General features: G+C 30.3%; 2 protein-coding genes across 5 annotated transcripts in view; both read right to left on the bottom strand.

Annotated features, from left to right (window-relative positions):
• The window catches only part of LOC107440096 (SCY1-like protein bma), a 691298-nt gene that overhangs the window by 434111 nt on the left and 235185 nt on the right, over window positions 1-22002 (bottom strand). The window lies entirely within an intron of this gene.
• On the bottom strand, window positions 8240-8779 carry LOC139427087 (uncharacterized). The gene has a single exon (XM_071187719.2). It carries the CDS (start codon window positions 8777-8779, stop codon window positions 8240-8242), a length of 540 nt encoding a protein of 179 aa, XP_071043820.2.

Here is a 22002-nt window from a genome sequence, read left to right as displayed (position 1 = left end):
CGCTTTTAAAAATTGGAACCCATGTCTTAAGTTCTGGATAGGAGTGAATGATTTTTTACATAATTTAATATTCTGCATAGATATAAATATTTTAATAACATTTTGAAATTTTTTTTAATTTAAGGCAAAAAAACAGTACATGAACGCTCTTGGAAGCATTCTTCAGCTTTTTAGCATTTTTTAGCTTAGAGATGATGAGTTTTAAAGATCCACAGTGATATAATCTTTTAGCCAATTACAAATTACAGTGCTTAACAAAATACCGCAAAAAAAAGGAATTAAAATCAAAACGGTAAAAGTAAAAAAATATGTATCAACAAGGGTTTATTCAGAGTAAGAATCAACACTATATAATATCATGCATGAAATAAACAAAATAATCAAAATCGGTTGGACATATTTTGACTAAAATAGCATCACAATAATGAAAAATTTATATCTCTGCTTTAGGAAATTTTTTTTAATCAATGTGTATTCTTGAACATGCTCTGTTAGATCCATACAAAAGCTTAAAAGATGCACATAGTAAGATATTTAGAAGAAGTAATAGGAGAAAGGACCAAAGGAGAGTAACTAAATAAAGCAAAAAACAAAACATTTTATCTTTTCAAAGTTTTAAACACCAAAATTGGCAACAGTTGTGACAATATAGTTAAAAAATGCGACAATAACTGGGTTTGTAACATCTCATACTATTGTTTCTGGAACATCTTACAACCATGAAAACGGTTACAAACATGGTGGTCTAATAAATTAGAAAAACAGCAAATGTGAAATTAAAACCAAGAGCAGAAAATCGAAAGTATTGAAAAATTTTAGACACAACATTAATCAAACAAAATTGACTGGTAATGTTTGAAGATGGTGACGAGTTACTAAACTATTACTATATCTATAAACTATATACATCTGAACTACAACTATAGTGTCATTAGAGTTAGTTTACAATTACTACCATACTTAACTTACTGACACATTTTGAATTGTAAATCACGTAAATATCTGTTTTCAATCATGGCAGTTTCTTTAAACTATTTTAAATAAAATATTGCTGTAAATGATTGTTCTGATTGTTTTTAAATGATATTACATTACAAAAATAAATTACAATTATTTTTGTTATATTTTCTTTCTGCCTTAACTCAGCAATTTCTAAATATTTCTCATTTGTATAATGTATTCAGAATCATTTGTACAAAATATTATGAAAAATAATCACAATGGTATAGGGTATAGTCAGCTAGTGAGCAACCTGATAGTTAACGTGTGTATTAGAACATATCCGGGTACAGTATATTGTATAATTTTCTGTGTTAGTAACTATTCATCTTGTAAGTGTTGCTTGGCAACCAAAAGATTCATTTTGTCTTTGATTTATTTCAGCTTCTTTCACTGCCCACGAAAGCAAGAAAGTCACTAACAGGTGTGTGATTGATTTCGGCCTACTTCCGGATCTTACAATCTCTGGCCGTTGTTACGTCATGCATTTCTTGATAAGTTTTGTAAGCCTGATCGGATGTGCATTCTCTTACTGTCTTCCTTAAACCATTCCTTGATTTTATCTATCTTTTTGCATTAACTCATATTTGAGCTTTACATATACGGAGTAAAAGGATTATTACAACCTATAATTTATATAAATAGTAGTTACCAATTTGTACGATAATTACGATATAGGATAATGCACTTTTAAAATTATCATTTTAATCATAATATACAGTAATATGACGCCCGGTGGCTGAGCGGTAGCGCTTCGCGCTGTCGTGCCACAGGTCCTTGGTTCGATCCTTGGGCCGGGCAAGGCCGACTCAGCCTTTCATCCCTTCAGTGGGTCGATAAAATGAGTACCAAGCATGATTGGGAACTAACACTGGGGGTTCCGCGTTCGGCTGACCACCTGACCGGAACATATGCTCCTGCACCCCAGAGCCCAAGGTCAAGAAAACTGAGATGGGCACAATCGGCCTTGGCCCCCTTAATGGGCTGTCGCGCCACTGAGTTAGTTAGTTATACAGTAATATACATAATAACCAATTAAAATCACCACTTTAAATTAACTTTTTACTAGCCTTAAACAGCCCACTCATTTCTGTGTTTACGAGTATCGATGCTCAACTCCGTAGCTTTGTAAATTAGAACCAAACACAGAAGATAAGGAACCTCTTGGATCAATTATTAGGAAAAACTATCAATCGTGTTTTTTTTATGTATATATATATATATATATATATATATATATATATATATATATATATATATATATATAGAACTAGCCCGCAAATGCGTTAAACGGAGAAGATAAACATGAACACCTTTCGTGGTTAACCCGATGACCTATGATCCATCTAATACTGAGAATATTTTATGTCAGCATTGTCGTCGGTCGAGACTTGAAGCAAAATTCTCATCGACCAGCCATCGACGAGGGATTCGAACCGATCAGCGCTCTATCCCCTAAGCTAGTGCGACTCTACCAACTTAATTTAAAAAAATACTATATATGTTTTTCATTGCTTTATGCTCATAAAATGTTTGAGAAGGAGATGTAGAAAAAATGTGATGCATGGCACTACCTGTTAGCAAGATAAACTAATCACAATGATAACCATTATTCGACTGGAAAATCATTTAATTGTGCATTTCGTTATCAAAATGCTTCTGCAATGTGCAATATTCTTACACGATGAAATAGACATGCATATAGACTGGCATATATATATATATATATATATATATATATATATATATATATATATATATATATATATATATATATATATATATATATATATATATATATATATATATATATATATATATATATATATATTTATCTGGACTCTTCAGGCGTTAAGGCCCTGGGAAAAATTGTTGAACAGAACTTTTCCTGCTATGCACCAGCTTTTTTTATCAATAACGTGGAGAAACCGGTTTTTAATACAGAAAAGCCTGCACCTAAAAGTTCCTAGAATAGAAAGCCGAGACTAGCGCTCAGAGGGTTAAAACTTTCCTTAAAACTTAAATGGACAGACAACTTGAATATGTAAAAATAATTATTAAAATTAAATAAAAATAGCAAATTTGGTGACATCTCATACTTAGAGACATTTTTTTCTTACTCCTACTTTCCGAAATCATTAAAATTAATAAATTCTTTAATTTTTCTTACTTTAATGAGTCTAAACTTAAAAATGACCATCAAAAATTCAAAAAAAAGAAAAAAAGAAAAAAAAAGGAAAAAAAAAAGAAAAAAGATTGATAAACACTATTCATACACACGAGCACGTGGCTTTTCTTCCTGTTGGCATTTTATGCCTTTTTCATTATTTACATAGAAGATTCTGACTAAGACTAATAAAACACTTAACCTAATTTTAGATAAATTAATCAAATTTCATGTAAAACACGACCTAATTTAATTTAAGATAAGTGGTTTAGCTTTTATCCCACTGCCTATGAAAGGGCTATAATTTCAAATCATTTTAAACGTTAGGGGTAGGACCATCTTGATGAAGAACATGTACTATCTATTGGTCTGCACTATTGCTAAATTAGTGTAACAATAATGCAACAAATTAAAACCATATAGCAGTATATTCCAACACCTGTAATACACAATAACAAAATACACCATATAAATTTTTTTGACCGCAAATTTTGCTTAGGCTATTTCTCATGCGATTTAGAAAAACTTCCATTTTATTAAATTGTACTATTACCAATTAAAAAATACTTAATTTAGTATTCAATTATTCAAAATGTATGAGTAAAAACACTTTTATATATCAATTTACTTATTAGAAAACCAAAACTAATAAAGTGGAGATATATCAATTACTGCAAATTTCCATTTAAAAGCTCATAATAAACCATTAAGCTCGAGATTTTTCATTAATGGTCTTTCTTTCACAAACTCTTGGTAAATTGAATTTTAAGGCTACACGTGCATGGCATTAAAAAGAACTAAATAAATTAAGTGTATTGTAAACGCCAATTAAATAAAAAAGACATCGTTTTTATATAATTGAAAGTGCCATGCTTAATTGATGAGCTTCCGTCAGAGTAGACAAATTGGAAATAAAATTTCTAATTTGTCTGCTTTACCTAATAGAGGCAGAAAATTGCGGTGTAGATATACGTTTCATGAATTTTCTTTCCAAAAGAAAAAACTAACTTTTATGTAAAAAATTTAATTTTAAAAATTGGATAAATGTTGATTTTTTTCTGGTATATATTTCTTCGACTAAATGTTTGAAAACGAAAATAACGTAAACAAAATATGTCTGTATTCTTTCTTTACTTCTCGACGGCTTTGTCAGAGAATATACATGAGTAAGAAGTCTAGTTTCCATAGACGTAATGTAAACCAGTTTCCCAAACTAAGGTGCAATTCCTGTGTATAGCACGTGTGTGCTTTAAAGATAAGAATAACATGCTATATATATATTTAAATTGAGTCATTAAAAATTAATTACAAAAATAAATGAAGAATAAAAAGTTTGAATTAAGGAAAAATTTAATGTACAACAAAAACATATAATGAAAACTTACATTGTAAAGAATTTAGGTAATGGTAAAGAAGGTTTGAGGAACTCGTCCTCTCTCCATGCGAGTCAGTTTGGAAGTGAGCATGAGGGGGGTTTTCAACCGGTAATGCCGGCTGGATTTACCTCACTTCAGTTCATTTTGGAGTGGTCAGGAGGGTTGTCGAGGCACATACTTGGGGACTGGGTGTTTGCCGAGACACACCACAGTACTCCCCCCTTAGTACCAAAGGTACGAAACAGTCTATAAAAGTCTATAAAGTGATTTAAGAGTAATTATAAGTATCGAAGATTAAACCTGACTTTTCTTCCAGAGCGAGTCGTAACAGGTAAAGAGTCACCCTGCTCACATTGAACTTGTGGAGTTGAAACTGCTGGCGTTGAAACTCTTTCCTCTAGTACGGGATCTGTTGAGTCTGTGTTTAAAAGAAAAGCTGGTTTGAGACGGTCAATGCTTATGGTGGCTTCCGTCCCATTTTTCTTAATCGTGAAATGTTTTTTAGTTCCATGGACAACTTCAAAAGGTCCATCATAAGGTGATGACAGTGCAGGTTTCAAGGTATCGATTCTTACGAACACATGGGAGCACGTTTCTAAAGCTGGATGTACGAAGCATGATGATTTTGAATGGCAGGACGCAGGAGTAGGTTTTAGAGTTCTGAAGGTTTCTCTTAGTTTTGAAAGATAAGTTGAAGGATCACTTGGAGCATCGGAAGGCGGTTCAAAGAACTCTCCAGGTAAGACAACAGTTTGTCCATAGACCATCTCAACACAAGATGCATTGAGATCCTCCTTGAAGCAAGTTCGCAATCCTAGTAAAACTACTGGTAAAGATTCAGTCCATTTAGTGTTGTGGCATCGAAGAGCTTGTTTCAGAGAACGGTGGAACCGTTCAACCATACCGTTTGAAGAAGGATGGTAGGGGGTTGTGCGGATTCGCTGTATTCCAAACATAGACTTCAGGCAGGAGAAGAGGTGGGATTGAAATTGTCGGCCTTGGTCTGTAGTCAAGATGGCAGGAATGAGCGACGAAGCCCAATGAGCGACGAAGGCCTTGGATACTGTTTCCGCTGAGACGTCACTGAGAGGGATGGCCTCCGGCCACCTAGTGCAGCGATCAACACACGTCAGCAAATAGTTAAAGCCATCAGAGGGTGGAAGGGGTCCAACTAAGTCAATATGCACGTGCTGGAATCTCTCAGAAGGTAGGTTGAAAGGCTGTAATGGACTTACAGTGTGTCTTTGGACCTTATTTCGTTGGCAAGATAGGTAGGAACGAGTCCATTCTGTTACGTCTTTCAACATGGACGGCCATATGAATCGATCTTGCACTAGACGCTTGGTAGCGCGTATACCAGGGTGCGACAAGTTGTGCAATTAGCAGAATACTTCATGGCGAAGTTCCTTGGGTATATAAGGACGAACTTTTTCCTTACTGACATCGCAGTAGATTTCAATATTATTTCCCATTTTGAAAGGTTTTAAATCTATTGAATTATTATTAGAAGGGATTAAAATTTTTAGTTCCTCATCAGTCTTTTGACAATCGGCTAAGTTTTTTAAGTCAGTTGTGGAAAGGTTAATTACGTTTATTCTAGAAAGAGCACCTGCAACAGTGTTATTCGAACCGGAAATGTGTCTGATATCTGAGCTGAACTGTGCGATAAAGTCTAACTGCCGAAGTTGGCGTGGAGAACAAGATTCGGATTTTTTATTGAAGGCGAAGATTAAAGGGCGATGATCTGTAAATATAATAAACTGTCGGGCTTCTAAAATATATCTGAAATGTTTTATTGTACATTAAATGGCTAATAACTCCCTATCATAAGTGCTGTAGTTTTTTTCGGTTGCAGTTAATTTACGGGAATGGAATGCTATTGGGCGAATGCCAGATGGTGTGTGAGATTGTAACACAGAACCTATGGCTGAATCAGATACATCCACCATTATTGATAAATTATGATTAGGAGAAAAATATGACAAAGTAGCAGAATTGGCTAAGTTAAGTTTACATTTATTAAATGCTTCCACTGCGACATCGTTCCAAGGGATCAAAGTTTTATAATTTTTCTTGGAGTTTTTCAAAAAATCGTGTAATGGGGTTTGGGTTTGAGCTGCATTTGGTAAAAATCGTCGATAAAAATTAATCATTGCTAAAAATCTGCGAAGCTCCGCAATATTATTTGGTTGGGGGTAATCAGTTATCGTTCTTACTTTTTCGGGTAAAGGCTTAACGCCCGATGGTGTAATTAAGCACCCTAAAAATGAAACTTGCGGTTTACCGAGAACACATTTTGAAGGGTTAAGTTTCAACCCGTGTTCTTCAAGTCTTGTGAAAATTTGTCTTAAATGTTCTCTGTGTTCATCTGCATTTTTCAATGCTTTAAACAAATCGTCAAAATATGGGATACAAAAATTAAACCCTGACAAAACTTGATGTATATACCTTTGAAAAGTTTGACCAGCGTTTCTCAAGCCAAAAGGCATATATACATATTCAAAGAGGCCAAATGGCGTTGTAACCGCTGTTTTTGGAATATCCCCAGGAAAAACAGGAATTTGGTGGTACGCTCGGGTTAAATCTAGAGTTGAAAATATCGTCATGCCCTCGAATTGTTGCGTACAATCTTGGATATGTGGAACGGGATATTGGTCAGGGACGGTTATTGCATTAACACGACGATAATCCCCACATGGCCTCCAATCACCATTTGCTTTCTTTACCATGTGAAGCGGACTAGCCCAGGGGCTTTTTGATGGGCGAATAATTCCCTGTTCTAACAAATACTCAAATTCTTTCTTTGCTGCCTCAAGAATATCGGGTGAGAGTCTTCTGGGTTCGGCATAAACGGGTTGTCCGAGAGTCTCAATATGGTGATAAACCAGAGATTCGAAGTTTAGTTTATTTACTATTGAAGGGTTTGTCAACGATGGAAATTCATTTGAAATTTGCTGTAAAGGTGAGTTATTTAGAACTGGAGTAATTTCTATAACTTGAGTTGATTTGTTTGAGGGGAAACCAGTTGATTTTAAATTAGTTAATTTATCAATTAAACAGTTGTTACGAACATCAACCAATAAATTAAAATGATTTAAAAAAAATCAACTCCAATGATTGCCTGAGTTACATCGGCTATAATAAAGTTCCAAGAAAATTTCCTGCGTAAATTTAAACTAAGATTTATTAATTTAGTACCATATGTTTGGATTTTAGGACCATTTGCTGCATATAGCACCAAAGTTTCTGGATAATTAGCTTTTGAACAAAATTTCGGAATGACTGAAACATATGCGCCTGTGTCTATCAAAAATTTTAACTTCGTAGAGGGATCGGCCAAATAAATGCGATCAATATGGCGTTCGCCACTCATGGCCTGGAGTGGCTGCCCTGTTGGTTTCCCGAATTTTGAAAAGTACATGGGGGTTTGCATTTTCTAGCTCTATCTCCAAAGTTAGTGTGATAAAAACACATGCTATTCTGTGGTTCACGGTAATAATTTTGTCTAGAACGGGACCTACTATGATTTCTATTACCCCGATAGGTATTAGTTCGCTCACGTCCTTGTCTATTTTGCTGAGCTTCCTGAAAACTAGCTTTTAGTTCATTAATTTGTTTAGTAAGTTCAGAAATTTGATCATAAAGTGTAGGATTAGCGCTAGTTACAACTGATTCGGCAGAATTTATTTGGATAGGGCTAGAGTTCAATAATCTTATCAGCCGTTGCAGCTAACTGAGTTAAATTTTCGTTTGACGCAGCAAGAATAGCTTTTATATTTTGAGGCAATCTGGCTAACCACAGCGGTTTAAGAATGTTTTCGCTAAGATGAGATCCTGCTAGTTCTCGCATTCGAGCTAACAAATAGAAGGGACGTTGATCACCTAACTCTAGTCCTTGCAAAAGTGTTCTAATTTTAGAAGCTTCACTCTCTGAAAAAATACTAATTAAGCGATTTTTTAAAGCTGTATATTTGTTTGCAGCAGGAGGGTTTAAAACTAAATCCTGAACAGAGATAAGTATATCAGATTCAATGGCCGCTACAACGTGATGAAATTTGGTAGCGTCGGTAGAAATTTGAGAAATTGAAAATTGCGATTCCAACTGTGCAAACCATAACACTGGATTGTTTTTCCAAAACGGAGGTGGTTTAATTGCTACGCGAGAAATTTGAGAAGGTTGAATGCTAACTAAAGCTCCTTCATTCACCACGTCTCCTGGCTGTTCGTTTTCCGGCATTTTTTGACCAAAAAAAAAATCAAAACAATAAATAGAATTAAGGTCAAATATTTATAAATTAATTTTAAAGCATTCTCTACGCTATATAAACACTAATCCACGAGATAAAAAAAACGCGCACAGTACTACCACAGAATCAGACACAAACAGTATAACATACAAAATTTTGAACATAAAAAAGAATAGGAATAAAATTAAAATAAACATATTGCTAATAGATTTAAATTCATTATATTGCTAGGAAAGGTCCGATTAAATAAAGAATCAACTTAAAGTTTAAGTCCGGGTCTACCAATTATAGCACGTGTGTGCTTTAAAGCTAAGAATAACATGCTATATATATATTTAAATTGCGTCATTAAAAATTAATTGCAAAAATAAATGAAGAATAAAAAGTTTAAGTTAAGGAAAAATTTAATGTACAACAAAAACATATAATGAAAACTTACATTGTAAAGAATTTAGATAATGGTAAAGAAGGTTTGAGGAACTCGTCCTCTCTCCATGCGAGTCAGTTTGGAAGTGAGCATGAGGGGGGTTTTCAACCGGTTATGCCGGCTGGATTTACCTCACTTCACTTCGTTTTGGAGTGGTCAGGAGGGTTGTCGAGGCACATACTTGGGGACTGGGTGTTTGCCGTGGCACACCACACTGTGCATAAAAGAGCAAAACAGCAGAGTTTCTTGAAACGGGTTTGCACCCTCCTCTCCTCTCCTCTCAATCACTAAAAGGGTTAGGGTGGAGAAGAAAAGTTTCATCTTTTTATTTATTTTTGGTCTGCTTTGCATTTGCAAATCATTGATAAACATTGTACTATTAAGATATTTCTTAGAGAAAACATTTATGTATCCATATTGATTAAATCTGCTAACACATTTTGACAGAGAAAGAATAAAATGGCGATTGGAGGAAGACAGCGTACATAACCGTATATGTAAAGCTGTCCAACTACCGGTTCACATGTAATTGTAAAATAAGATTTCTCAAAAACCTTGAAAATTTAAAATTTATAAAATTAGATAACGAGTAGTATGCTTTCATGTTCAACTCAGGGATGATTTTTCTGTACGATGCATTTAAATGCATTAAAAAAAGACAGCATTTTGGCTTTTTTTTTCCGTTTATCATTCTCTATTGCTTTTTTATAAAATTATATAAAACAATATACATATTAACTAAAACCCTTAAAAGGGAACCAATATAAATAGTTTTCTTACATATATATATTTGCGTAGGTTTGGTTTCAATACTCAATTAAGACCATCAACTATTTTTAGGCTAAAATAAATTAGCAATTATACTGTTTAAAATGGGGTAATGATGCTTGAGGTTTGTAGAAATGAATCTAAAGAATTTACTGATCAAAAGAAAAATCTATTGCTTAAAATATATTTGTATTTTTCTTGTCCTAATATATATTTTTAGAAACTATAGTAAAAATAAGAATGGGAATTAAATCATTTTAAATTTTTTTTTTTTTTTGAGAAGGGCAGTTTCGTGAACTTAAATTGCTTCCTTTTGTGAGAAGAATGCACTTAAAAATGATGGGATTTCTCTGTGGTTGCACCAGCTAATTAATTGCAAAATTTTCTTTTTAAAATTGCAACCCTAAATTTTAGATAGTTTCTTTACAACTTTTTTTTTAAATTTTGGCATAGCACCATATTTAATCCATTTGACAAACATTAATTCTGACGTTGATTCTTACAAATAACAAATATAAAAATTGCTTTTTAAAACGCAACAAGAAAGTTAGAAACTCAAATAGCAAATATATTCTGAGATTATTTCTGCAAATGTATATAGAATATGTAATAAGAAAATAATACAAATAAATGAGAACTTTAAATCCGAAATAAGTTATCAGATTTTTACGTATTAAGAAAAAAATTGTAATGATCCTTGAATACATCTCTAATGTGTTATTTAAGGTTACAGGCTGAAGATTAGGTCACGAAACCTTGCGCATTTTCATTTATACATATCGAATTTTGATCATGCACTGTTGGAAATACCTTGGAAAAAATGGTTATTTAATTATTATTTTACTATATTCAAACAAAACAGTAAATAACCATAAATAATATGTAATATCATACAGTAAATTGTGAGAAAAACCTATTATGGTTAAACAACCAGAATTCTATAGCACCAACTAGTCCCCACCTAATGAAGTCACTTAGTTCCTTGCAGCTGGCAACACATTATAGCTGAGAGGGCTAATCTCCTAATCTTTTGTCCGAAAGAACTGAAGTTCGAGCCCCAGAGTTGACACCACGAAATTTCCTCCAATCGCTTAAAGACATGAAAAGTTATCAGTATCCTGCACTCACTAATTTGTGTCCATGGGGTATTAAAATAAGATTCTCTAATTCATGCATAGATGGAAGCACTATAAAGCTAAACTATGTGCCATATCCATTCTTTTTAACAGTTTTGAAACTATACTAGCGGTAAATGGCTAAAAAACCATATAATTTTGTATTCATGGTTTTTTAACCCTACAAGTTGAAAACGGTTTTAAAACACAAAGGTAAACAAAAAAATTTACTTTATATTTTACGGTTAATTGGATGGACTGACTGCTGCCGGTTATTTTACTATAACTTTAGAGAAAAAATTCTAACAGTGAGGAGTTAAATTTTAAAAATATGTTTTGGCTACAATATTATACGAGCTTTTTAATATTAATTTTGAATTATAAGCAAGAGGTTACTACGCAATCAAATGTTTGAAAACGAGTCAATCTTTGCTTTATTTCAAGAAATTTTCCATTTACTGTAATATTTCTATATACTAAACAATTAACAAAATTCTCAAGGGATTCATATTCGTAACCTTATAATTTACCTAATAATTTTATAAATCACTCTACCTGGTTTTAGTGGGAAAATGGGAGAAAGAAAATTAAAGAGAGAAAGAAAACAAAAGCAGAAAAATAAGGAAGGAAAATCGAACAAACTGACCTTTATACTACATGTCTTAAATAGAAAATATTAAATTAGCATTGAATTTTAGTTTATTCAGTTTTTCATTAACTTAGTATCAAAACATCACATTTCTTTTTGTATTGTTAATTTCAATTGAATTAATAATTTATATTAACTTTTCAAAAATAATTTCCTGAATCGCTCAACTTGTTTTTAATGTAAAAAATGGAAGAACGAAGAAAACTAAAACGAGAAAGAAAACAAAAGCACAAAATAAAGAAAGAAAATAGACCAAACTGACCTTTATACTACATGTTTTACATAAAAAATTTTTTATAAGCATTGGATTGTAGTTTATTCAGTTTTTAATTAACTAATTTTCAAAACCATTAAATTATGACAGTCATTGTTCTAAAATATTTGTTGACTTCAATTTTTTCATTCTTTTGTTTCATGTTTAATGTTCTATTCCTTAGTTTCGTATTTCATTATTTTTCTATTTTCTACATTATTTTATCACGCTATTAAACTCAGTATAACTATTATTTAAATTTTCAAAAACGCTAATGTGCATCAGGAATTTGATCATTAAATTTTTACACAGTAATAATTTATTTGAGAAAACTAAAGAGAGAATGAAAACAAAAGCAAAAAATAAAGCAAGAAAATAGACCAAACTGACCTTTATACGCTTTACACAGAAAATATTCAATAAGAATTAGATTTCAGTACATTCAGTTTTTCATTAACTGGTTTTAAAAAACCTTAAAATTATAACAGTCATTGTTCTAAAATATTTGTTGATTTTTACATTTTAATTTTTTTGTTTCATGTTTAATGTTCTATCCTTTAGTTTCGCAGTTCATTATTCCATTATTTTTCTACTTTCTATATTCTTTTATCACACTATTAAACTGAGTATAACTATTATTCAATTTTTGAAAACGCTAATGTGCATCAGGAATTTGATCATTAAATTTTTTCATAGTAATAATTTATTTACGTAATCTCTTTTTTGTAACAGACAACTACACGGTATACAAAATAAATAAATTTTTTATATACCTATATTTGGTGTCAATGAACGGAAGCATTAAATAATATCTGAACTTTAAGGCATTATCAAGAATTAATAACTCATCGTATTTATTAAAAATGTTCATCGTTATGTTTACAAAAAGAAATATCCTTCCACATAACTGAACATCTACTTTCACTGTTAAAAAAAGAAAAACCTGGTTTAAAAGTGAAAACCAACTTTGATGTTAAAGTTTTTCACGGTGTACTTAGCTTTCCACCTGAGGCGAAAAATTTTGAAACATGGAAAACATTTTTTGGTATTTATTAATTTTTATAAAGTCTAAAAATGGTCTTTTGAAGTTTTTCTTGTTGAAGCTTGATTCTGAAAGTTTTCTCGTCCAAAGCCTAGTTTTTCAGGAAGCGATTTTCATTTTCTAAAGAATTGTTATTACATTTTCTTTCAGTTTTTGATTCATGGTTTGCGATTCCAAAATAGTTCTCAACTAGATGCTAGAGGCCATTTTTCTGTTGAATTTCACGTTTTTAGTGGTTTATTTTTACCTGTCCTTTTCCGGGAGTTGTTGGTGCTAAATATACTAAGCTTTTAACCAGGAAAATAAAGGAAATATATTATGTTTACTGCGTTATTCAGGACTGAATCATTGTGTATTTGTTTTGTAAATTTGTAAGAAAGAATAATACAGCTACTGAATTTAATGTTTATTTAATTTTTAATTTGAAGGTTAATAAAAAGAATTTAAATGTACGTTAAACTCAGAATTACAAAAAGGATGCTTTTTATTATTCAAACAATGTTTAGTATTTTGTGCCAGGAAATTTTTATTCTTTAAAAATTTTATTTTATTTTAATAAAAAATTAAAAAGGTTAAATATAAATAGTTGACTTTTTAATATTTGTCTTCAGTAAATAGTGTAACATCAATATATGGATGAAAAAACTTCTGGTAAAATTACCGTACTGTTTGGTAATGTCATTTCTTGTACAAAAAAACATGATTCAGGTTAATAAAACCATAATATACGGTATTTAAACAACTGGTAATTCTTCAGTTCATTTGGGAACGGTTTATCGAGAATCAGTGTTTTCAAAATTATAGTTCTTATTACCACATATTCCACAGAACAAATGGTTTTTATGGCATGCTCTAAGATATCATAATAATATTACTAAATTTTACCACATTTACCAAATTTTTCAATCATTACGTAAGAATATTTTATTGTAAATTTTAACAAAATCATTATCAAAGCTATTTGGTTTTTCCATAGAGCCAGAAAATCAGTTTCAAGTTTGTAGTTTTGACCATACTTATTTTCTGAGCGTAGAATAACATATAAATATTGAATTGAAAGTTTGTTATGTTTATGCTTGGAGTATGTTATTATGGAATGTTTATTTTTAAAATTTGATGTTTAAATCTTTTTTGACTATCGTGGATTAGCGAAAATCATTCATAGCAGCAATAAAAAAAGATATTTTCTCTACAAATATTTAATTAGGTGGCATTTACAAATTTTTCATATTTGCATACTAAGGATTAGTTATTAAGGGGACGTAATCAAATATGTTGGAAACGCTGAAAATGGTTATTCCGAGACAAACAAATTACAGAGTAAAAGTATCCCGGGGAAAACAGGGAGTGCACTGTTAAAATCTTGCTTCTAAAATTACGGCAAAATTACCGACAGCAGTCGGTTTACTGAATTAACCGTAAAGTTCATGGTAAAGAATGTTTTTTTCGCTGTTTTGAAACTATTTACAGCAAACATGGTTTCAAAACCAACCGTAAAAAATTAACTGGACATAGGAACTAGGTTTTTCAATAGGTAATAGGCATTGGAGTTAGGTTGTAGTAGAGTTGTGTTTATCAAAAAACTTTGGAGTATGATTTAATTAGTTTATATGGTTGTTGCGCCTATCGTAAAAGATGAGAAATATTAGACTTTTTTGGGTAAAACAGCTTTATCGTTCTTTCATCTATCCGTGAGTGCGGATATCACAATCTACTAGTCCAAGGGCCGGGATAGCCTGGTCGGTAGGGCACTGGGCCCATACCCAAGAGGTCGTGGGTTCGATCCTCACCGGCCGAAGACTCCCCGTGTAGTAAATGGTGACTGATGCACGTTAAATCTGTCGAGTCTCAAAGTCCTCCATGTTCCCACAACAAATCAATACCTCTGGGGGTACTGATCCAGGAGTTTCCTTGTCTTCTGGATTGGTTCAAAATTACAAGGCTACGGAGTTGAACGGAAGTAGTCGTAAACCCATGAAATTGGGTCGACTGTTCAACGACGGTTATAAAATAAAAAAAATCTACTAGTCCAAGGTCACAAATTGGGGAGTACAGGACATAGAAAACTCTTCATGCATTGGAAGAAATGTTGTAGTGTCAAAGTTGAACTCGAAACTCCGTTCGGTCCGTCATGAAATTGACAGATTAGCCCTCTCGGCTATGACATGTAAGGAACTAAGCAGCTTCATTAGGTGGTCCTAGTTGGTGTGATGAAATTCTGGTTGTTTATTGGTTTAACTCACAGTTAAAGGTTTATCTCATTGTTAACAGTTTTAATACCATCGTAATAATATAGTTGACTGTTTTAATTGAATATGGTAAAATAACAATTAAATAAATTGTTAATTAACCATTTTACCGTGAAATATCTAGCTGTGTAGTTAAAAGTTAGGAAGAATTTATTAGGATAAAGAATTGAAATGCAGCATTTGGTCATAAAATACATAAAAACCTTGGCTAAAGTTTTATTACACAAAATTCTTGCTTTTATTATTTAACAGAATAAAATCAGTAATCCATAAACAACTAAAAACTCATATTGTTCCTTGATTATGTATGATAATTTAGTTCACGAAAAATCAGGTACTTTTCATATTGTAGGATAAAAACAATAAAATTTTTTTCTCTACGTTATCTTGATGATGAACTTTTCAAACCTATCAACCAATACGGTAGTAATGCAAGAACACGTATGAATATTTACTTTACCGTTTCCTTTCTACAAAGACATTAATTAAGATAGACTAAGGAGGTAATTACCCATTTCCCTTATAGACCATAAAGACTAATTCTACTAATTAGGTAGCCTTAATCAAATTTAAGCATCAAATGAGACAAGCCTCAACTCCCTTTGTTTTGTTTTTCTATACAGAAAAGCTGTTAATAATACCACTATGCATGAAATAGGTGTTTTATTTATTGGTTTTGCAAATTTATCGACTAGAAAGTCAAAATCCACGCCACCCACCTGTAGCTATGATCATTGAGTAGAGTTAACCTATTCACTTATAATCTCTTTCGTAACTATGGTCACCATGTCATTATACTGATGTCCGTGTTGATAGTTCTCTAGGGAAATATGACCTCAGACCCAGTAGAGAACGGATCTAAATTAAAGATAGCCCCTAATGGTAATATGTACCCCCTGAATAGTCTCTCAGGATATATGGAAGGTACTTTAGTAAATGAAACCTCATATTAATAGAAAGGGGCCGTTCAAGTTAATAAGACTGAATTTGGTTTACTAACATGATTAAAAAGATTGTTTTTTTTTTTCTTGCCTTTTTCATTTATCTAAATGACTTACTTTAAAATATCGCTTATCAACATCAATTGTTAGTACTTGATCCTGTTAATTTTTAGAGCAAGTTAATAGTAGCTCCCATATAAAACTACATATATCACGATACATTTAATATAATTTAGTAAATGAAACTTCAAATTAATAAAATGTTAATTAGACTAAATTTAGTTTCACAATATGATTAAAGAGATCGTTTTTCTTATTTTCGATTTTATTTTCTCTTTGCTTACTCCATTTTTCCAAATAGCTTACTCCAAAATATCGTTTATCGATATCAATTGATCCTATATAATAGATCTTAATACTTGATCTTATTTTAATTTTGAAATTAAGCTAGTTTATCAAATTTTTAAGAAATTCGAATCTTATGATACATTTAATATAATTTGGTAAATGAAACCAATAATTAATAAAATGTTAATTTAACTGAATGTAATAAGTAAATAAAATTTAAAAATATGTTTCTAATAAACCAATTAAAGTAATGAAAATGGAGTGATAAAACTGAAAGTTCCGCAAACAAAATATAAATTGAGATTCTATGAAAATTACCTCATATATTATTTTCTTTAAAAACATACTGTAAGATTTGTGTGCCAAAAAATAACATTAAAATCTGTTTAAGTGCCGTTTATTATGCATAAAATTTATCTATAAGGAATTTACGTAACATTTAATTACATAACATCAAAAAATGTTTAATTCTAAGGCATTTAATTAGCTCAAAAATTGATTTTTAACAATTCCTTCGAAAGTATTTTTTTAATTTTCTCAATTTAATTTTCAAATAGTTTTGCTAATTTTCCACAAAATGAGGCATTTCTTAGTTTAGGAGCAAATCAAAAATTGAATTATGTTTGTGCAAAATATCAAAAATCATTTTAAATTCTTCTTTTGCAGAAAGTTTTAAGTTTAAAAAATAAATAGTAACAAATTTTAAAGTAATTATTGCAACAGAGCATGTTAAGGAATTTTTCTAAGGAAAAGTTTTTAAGTAAACATTAAATACGTGCAATGTAATAATTTTAAATAATGCTTTATCGCTTATGGTTAATTTTCCACACTAAAGTGCTCGTAAATTTACGATAAAATAATAATTTTCTATGATAATTTTTATCTATTAATGGAAACAAAGTTAAATTCAATTAAAGAGAACAATGTTTGAAATTTAAGTCAAATTACCATCAAGGAAGATTCAATTAACGCTTTTAAAATTTTGTTTAGCATGTAGTTAGATAAAAATTGTGAAATTTTATCGTTAACTGTATAGACACCTACTTATATCCTTGCAATAAACGCACTCAAGACACCCATTACTGAAAGTGGTAAATATTTTTTGTATTTTCTTTAGAAATAATTATCATACCTTTAAGTAAAGGATAATATAAACGAATTCTTTTTCTGTCGAAATTTTTTTATAGTTAGAACTCTAAATTACTATATAAATATGAAGGAATATATGAACGAGTGCTAATTTATAAAATTATGGATGGCACATTTCTTTCATAATAAGGAAAACCGTGGACGAAAATATCCAAGAAGAAATGTTTCTTCATACCAAGTAGTAGATATGTCAAAAACTTAAAAAAATGCAATATTCATATATATATATATATATATATATATATATATATATATATATATATATATATATATATATATATATATATATATATATATATATATATATATATATATATATATATATATATATATATATATCAGGCCTCGAAAAAACTAAGAAATTTTACCCATCCCCGAGGACGGCTTGTCCAACAACGTACCCGCCCTCCTTTGAAACTAACCCGTAGCTTCTAAATAAATAAAAATATATGCTTCTCTTATTTATTGCTAACATTTATATAAATTGCACAATGAATTAGCAGTTACTAGGACTACAAGTACTAGGATTACATTATACAGTAATAAATGAAATACTAAGTTACTAATAGTAATCTAGTATTTCTTTTATGAAATAATTTAATAACAAAGGTCAAGTTATCTGGAATGTCAATTTTTCCGAGGGTACAGCGTTTTTTAAATGAATCAAGTATGACGTTTGCCAGTTCCACAATCAAATATATATATATATATATATATATATATATATATATATATATATATACACGTTTCCCATCGAATTTTTTTTATAGTTAGAACAATAAATTAATGCGTAATAATTACAAATCTATGAATGTATACTAATTTATAAATTAAGGATGGAGCATTTCTTTCATTATGGAGAAAACAGTGGACGAAACTGCCCCAGCGAAAATAGATTTCTTCCTACCTAAAGAGGAAAATATGGCAGAAATTTGAAAAAGAAAAAAAATATTCAGTATTAAATAAAATATATTCCAACAGTTTCTACTTGCAATTTAAATAATATTATATTAAGAAAATATATTTAAATAAATAAAAAAAGAAGGAAACTGGAAACGATAGTTAAGTCTTTAAAAATTAAAACTGCAGTTTCTTTCTCTGTATTTTATAAATGAGTACAGTAAAAGCACTTTTTTAATAGTGTAAAGAACGGGTAAAATATAATAATTAAATTTTAAATTGCAATATTACATATCACGTATTGAATTCCCAATTACAAATAGTGTAATTCTTTTCATAACCAAATGATATCAATTACGACAACTCATTGATAATGCACTAAACGTATTTCTCAACGGGTATTTATGATGCAGATTTTACTACATAATTTTTAAATTATTATTTTGAGACATTTATACGTGATGCTTACATTTTTTATTTTTTGAATAATTCTGCCTTTAAACTTAATATTTAAAACTAAAAATAATTAAACTTAACTTATATTAATTGAAAAACTTAAAAAACTTAAAACTTAAAAAAACTTATATTAATTATGAACTAAAAATAATATAAATAAACTTAAAACAATCATCTAGATGCCTATGCATATTTACTTTGATTATCTACAATACTGATAGCACAGTATATAGGTCATAAGAATTTATTCAGAAAAATAAGATATATATAATAAGTTATTTATGATAAATGACTGTAATAGATTAGATAGATTTTTAAACCCTGTATAAGCTAAAATAAATGATTTAAATAAAAAAAAATTAGAAAAAAATTGTGTTCCCATCGAAACAGAGACACGGAAGAATTCACCATATTCTGGAAGCTTCAACTATAATTTTTTTCTCAGTATGGTTAATTTGAATGCAATACTTTTGTCTTTTTGAGAAACAAAACCGGATACCAGATAAAAGTCTTATTTTAAATATAATTTTAACAATTGTTAAGAAATACATAGTACAATATTATATTGAAATAATTTATAAATGCGTAGTTTCATATAATACACTATTTAAGCTTATCATTACTTTCGATAACTAAGATATATCGTTAAAAATTAGTAAAAACTATTCATTTAAAGATTATTCAAAGCAAGTCAGATTAGATGTCAGAACATATTTCCATTTTACATATATCTTTTTAAATAGTAGTGTTTTAAATTTTTATCTAAAATTCAATAGAGGTTTAGTAGAAAAGTTGGATCATATTTCCCAGAAGCTTTAGCCGGTATCTCATAGCGCATTCATGGAATCGAGATTATAGTAAGGAACAAAAGGTTTCTGGCTCAGAAATTCAATTTGCATTTAAAAGCTTTTCTAAGGATTTTCCTAGTTTTCATTTAACACTAGATCCCCCTTTCAGAGAAATAGCCTTCTTAAGGTGCGTGTATACGCCAACTCACCAAAGCGGAAAAGGACTAATTTAATTCCGAAGGAAAAGTTAGGTGAATGCTAATTAAAATTTTAATATTTCAAAAATTGAGTTTGTGTGTGTAAAAACGCTTTTAATAATTTAATTGTTAGCAAATTTAGTTGATTCCATCTATGCAAGAAAGTGCCAAATTTGAATATGAGGTTTAATTTAGATGAAATTAAGTAAATTTTTTGCTGGAAAATTCATAAAAATCTTAAATTAGTGTATTTTTTTAATTTTTTTCTGCTATATATTGAGGATATATTCGGTGCTTCTGAAAACGAAAAATATAGACACTTAATTAACTCGTAACTACAATTATTTTCGGGAGGTTAAAGAAGTAAAGCACGTTAAAAAACTATAACTTAATAAACACACACTATCTGCCCTTTATTTTTAAGTTTTTATGATACCATTTAATTTAAAGTCATTAAAATATATACCAATTTGTGTAACAAATGCAATCAATAAGAATTGGATGTATTTTAAAGTTTTTAAATTTTTTTCCATTGTTGTAATTTTGAATGATACTTGGATAAGTCAAGCTGGCCAGACATTGGCATTTTGCGAGTAAGTCAGCAAGATGCTCCTTTCGTTTGACAAGAGAGCAATGCAAGACTAAAAGTACGTGTTAGATCAGACCGCCACGGATAGAGGACTGCTCTACTCGTTCTTCAAGGCACTTTAATTCAGACGTAGATGTGAAGGGGAAGGAAATTTTCACCTGATCTTTGTACCCGTGATACGGCTCAGCGGCCAGTCACAGGATTTTCAATTCAACAGATTTTACATGCCTGTACTCGCTGGATCTTAGAGGAGTCGAAAATCTGGGTCAGATTCCGATTCTTTAACCATTTGGCTTCCATTGCTGTTTTCTTTTAGAAGTTAATTTTAAATACAGATTAGCGGCATTTTAGTCACCTTACGCACACAAATGAATGAACAACTTATATTTTTTAATAATGCAAATTCAACGAAATCTAAATAAATATGCGTTAGATATATTTAACTAGTAATACTTGAAGTAGCCTTTACATGATGAAGAAAATCATGACGCTTTTTTCATCAATATAAGATTACATAATTAGGCGTAGTGGTGATTTATAAAAATTGAACTCAATTGGTGATTTATAATAATTGAACTTGTTTTTTGTCATAATAATCAGGGTGCTATTTATAAAAACCACCTACTGGATTTAATATTTTTTTGCACTCTTCATTGTCCGCGGAAATTGAGTATAACTTCTCGAAATACTGTACGGTCACTTTCCTGACTTGTCACCGTTAAATAAATTTATATGCATGAACTATATACGGATTTACGTAGAATTCACTGACTTTGATTGCATATGTATCGTGTTTTGTTGCCATAGCTTCGTCCTGCAGAGCGTTTTTTGAAGCATTTACTCTCAGAAACGCTAGTACTTTATATATATGACCGTTTTTAGGTTTTTCTTGCTTTATAAAATTCTTTTCAAATTCCGGAATTCCAGTCAGCGGAAAAAAAGCTGATTCTCAGGATTAAGTTTTTATATATATATATATATATATATATATATATATATATATATAAAGTATTAAAAAGTAATAAAGTAAAAAAAAGTAATAAAATTAAAAAAGAAACATTCAATAGAAAAAATTAAATTAATTTTCATAAATAAAATAAGAGAAATTAATTTTTTAATAAAGAAAAAATACTCCATTAGCCAACACTCATGTAATAAAAAAATCAGTCGTTTTCTATTCAATAATAAAGCTGCTAATTCTATTAGTTGGTTTGAGCGTTTGTTTTATTTTTTTGATGTGTCAATTACTAAGTTAACTAAATAAATTTCTTACGTTGTGTTTTTAAATCACTAGAGACCCCAATCATAAACAAACCATAATTATTTTACACCTTATTTAGAA

This window comes from Parasteatoda tepidariorum, chromosome 11, assembly GCF_982258835.1.
Source record: "Parasteatoda tepidariorum strain Cologne lab strain chromosome 11, Ptep-v5.0, whole genome shotgun sequence".
Lineage (NCBI taxonomy): Eukaryota > Metazoa > Arthropoda > Arachnida > Araneae > Theridiidae > Parasteatoda > Parasteatoda tepidariorum.
This window is presented reverse-complemented; position numbering and strand designations above follow the sequence as displayed.